General features: G+C 44.6%; 1 protein-coding gene across 1 annotated transcript in view; it reads left to right on the top strand.

Annotated features, from left to right (window-relative positions):
- Positions 1-610, top strand: part of LOC107559519 (extracellular serine/threonine protein kinase FAM20C-like) — a 54,388-nt gene that overhangs the window by 39,737 nt on the left and 14,041 nt on the right. Inside the window, exon 6 of the mRNA XM_016243379.1 lies at positions 225-340. Coding sequence (XP_016098865.1) covers positions 225-340 — 116 coding nt within the window. The remainder of the gene's footprint in view (positions 1-224; positions 341-610) is intronic.

The following is a 610-nucleotide window of genomic DNA, read 5'->3' as shown; positions in this document are numbered from 1 at the left end:
CCGAGCCACTTTAAAAAATGGCTTTATTCTATGGATTTTCTGCACTCTTTATTGTTGCTTCTTCGTTATTGAATGCGGCAGGAGATTGAATGGCTGGTGTCACTGTTCTCATAAAGCAGTCTGTGAACTGTGCAACGTCTGCATGAAGAAACACCACAGGTGCTGTATCTGATAATGCATTGCAAATAAATCATTTGACAATGTCGCTTGTTTGTGGCGCACAGAATCCTGGATTTCCGGAGAGTTCCCCCGGTGGCCGGCAGGCTGGTGAACATGACACGGGAGATCCGAGACGTGACCCGTGACAAAAAGCTCTGGCGGACATTCTTCGTATCCCCAGGTATGAGTGGCTTCCACACAGCCTTTTCTTCTATCCCATCAGGCCATAATTCCCCCCTTCTGATTGTTGGCTTCTCACGCATATAGAGTTCAAACAGTGGGAAAATCCAAATTTCTGTGAATGAAGACAGCCATTCAGTTTCATGACAAACTTCCCTGTGCCTATGTGGTTTAGAAGTGTTCGCATTTAGCAAGTGTTGCATAGTTTACATATGGCCATGTTAGCATCTTGCTATATGTATTTCTGACTGCTTACTTCTTTTCTAAGTGC

This window comes from Sinocyclocheilus grahami, unplaced genomic scaffold (assembly GCF_001515645.1).
Source record: "Sinocyclocheilus grahami isolate Dianchi unplaced genomic scaffold, SAMN03320097.WGS_v1.1 scaffold689.1, whole genome shotgun sequence".
NCBI lineage: Eukaryota > Metazoa > Chordata > Actinopteri > Cypriniformes > Cyprinidae > Sinocyclocheilus > Sinocyclocheilus grahami.
The sequence above is the reverse complement of the archived record's forward strand: the minus strand, read 5'-3'. Positions and strand labels throughout refer to the sequence as shown.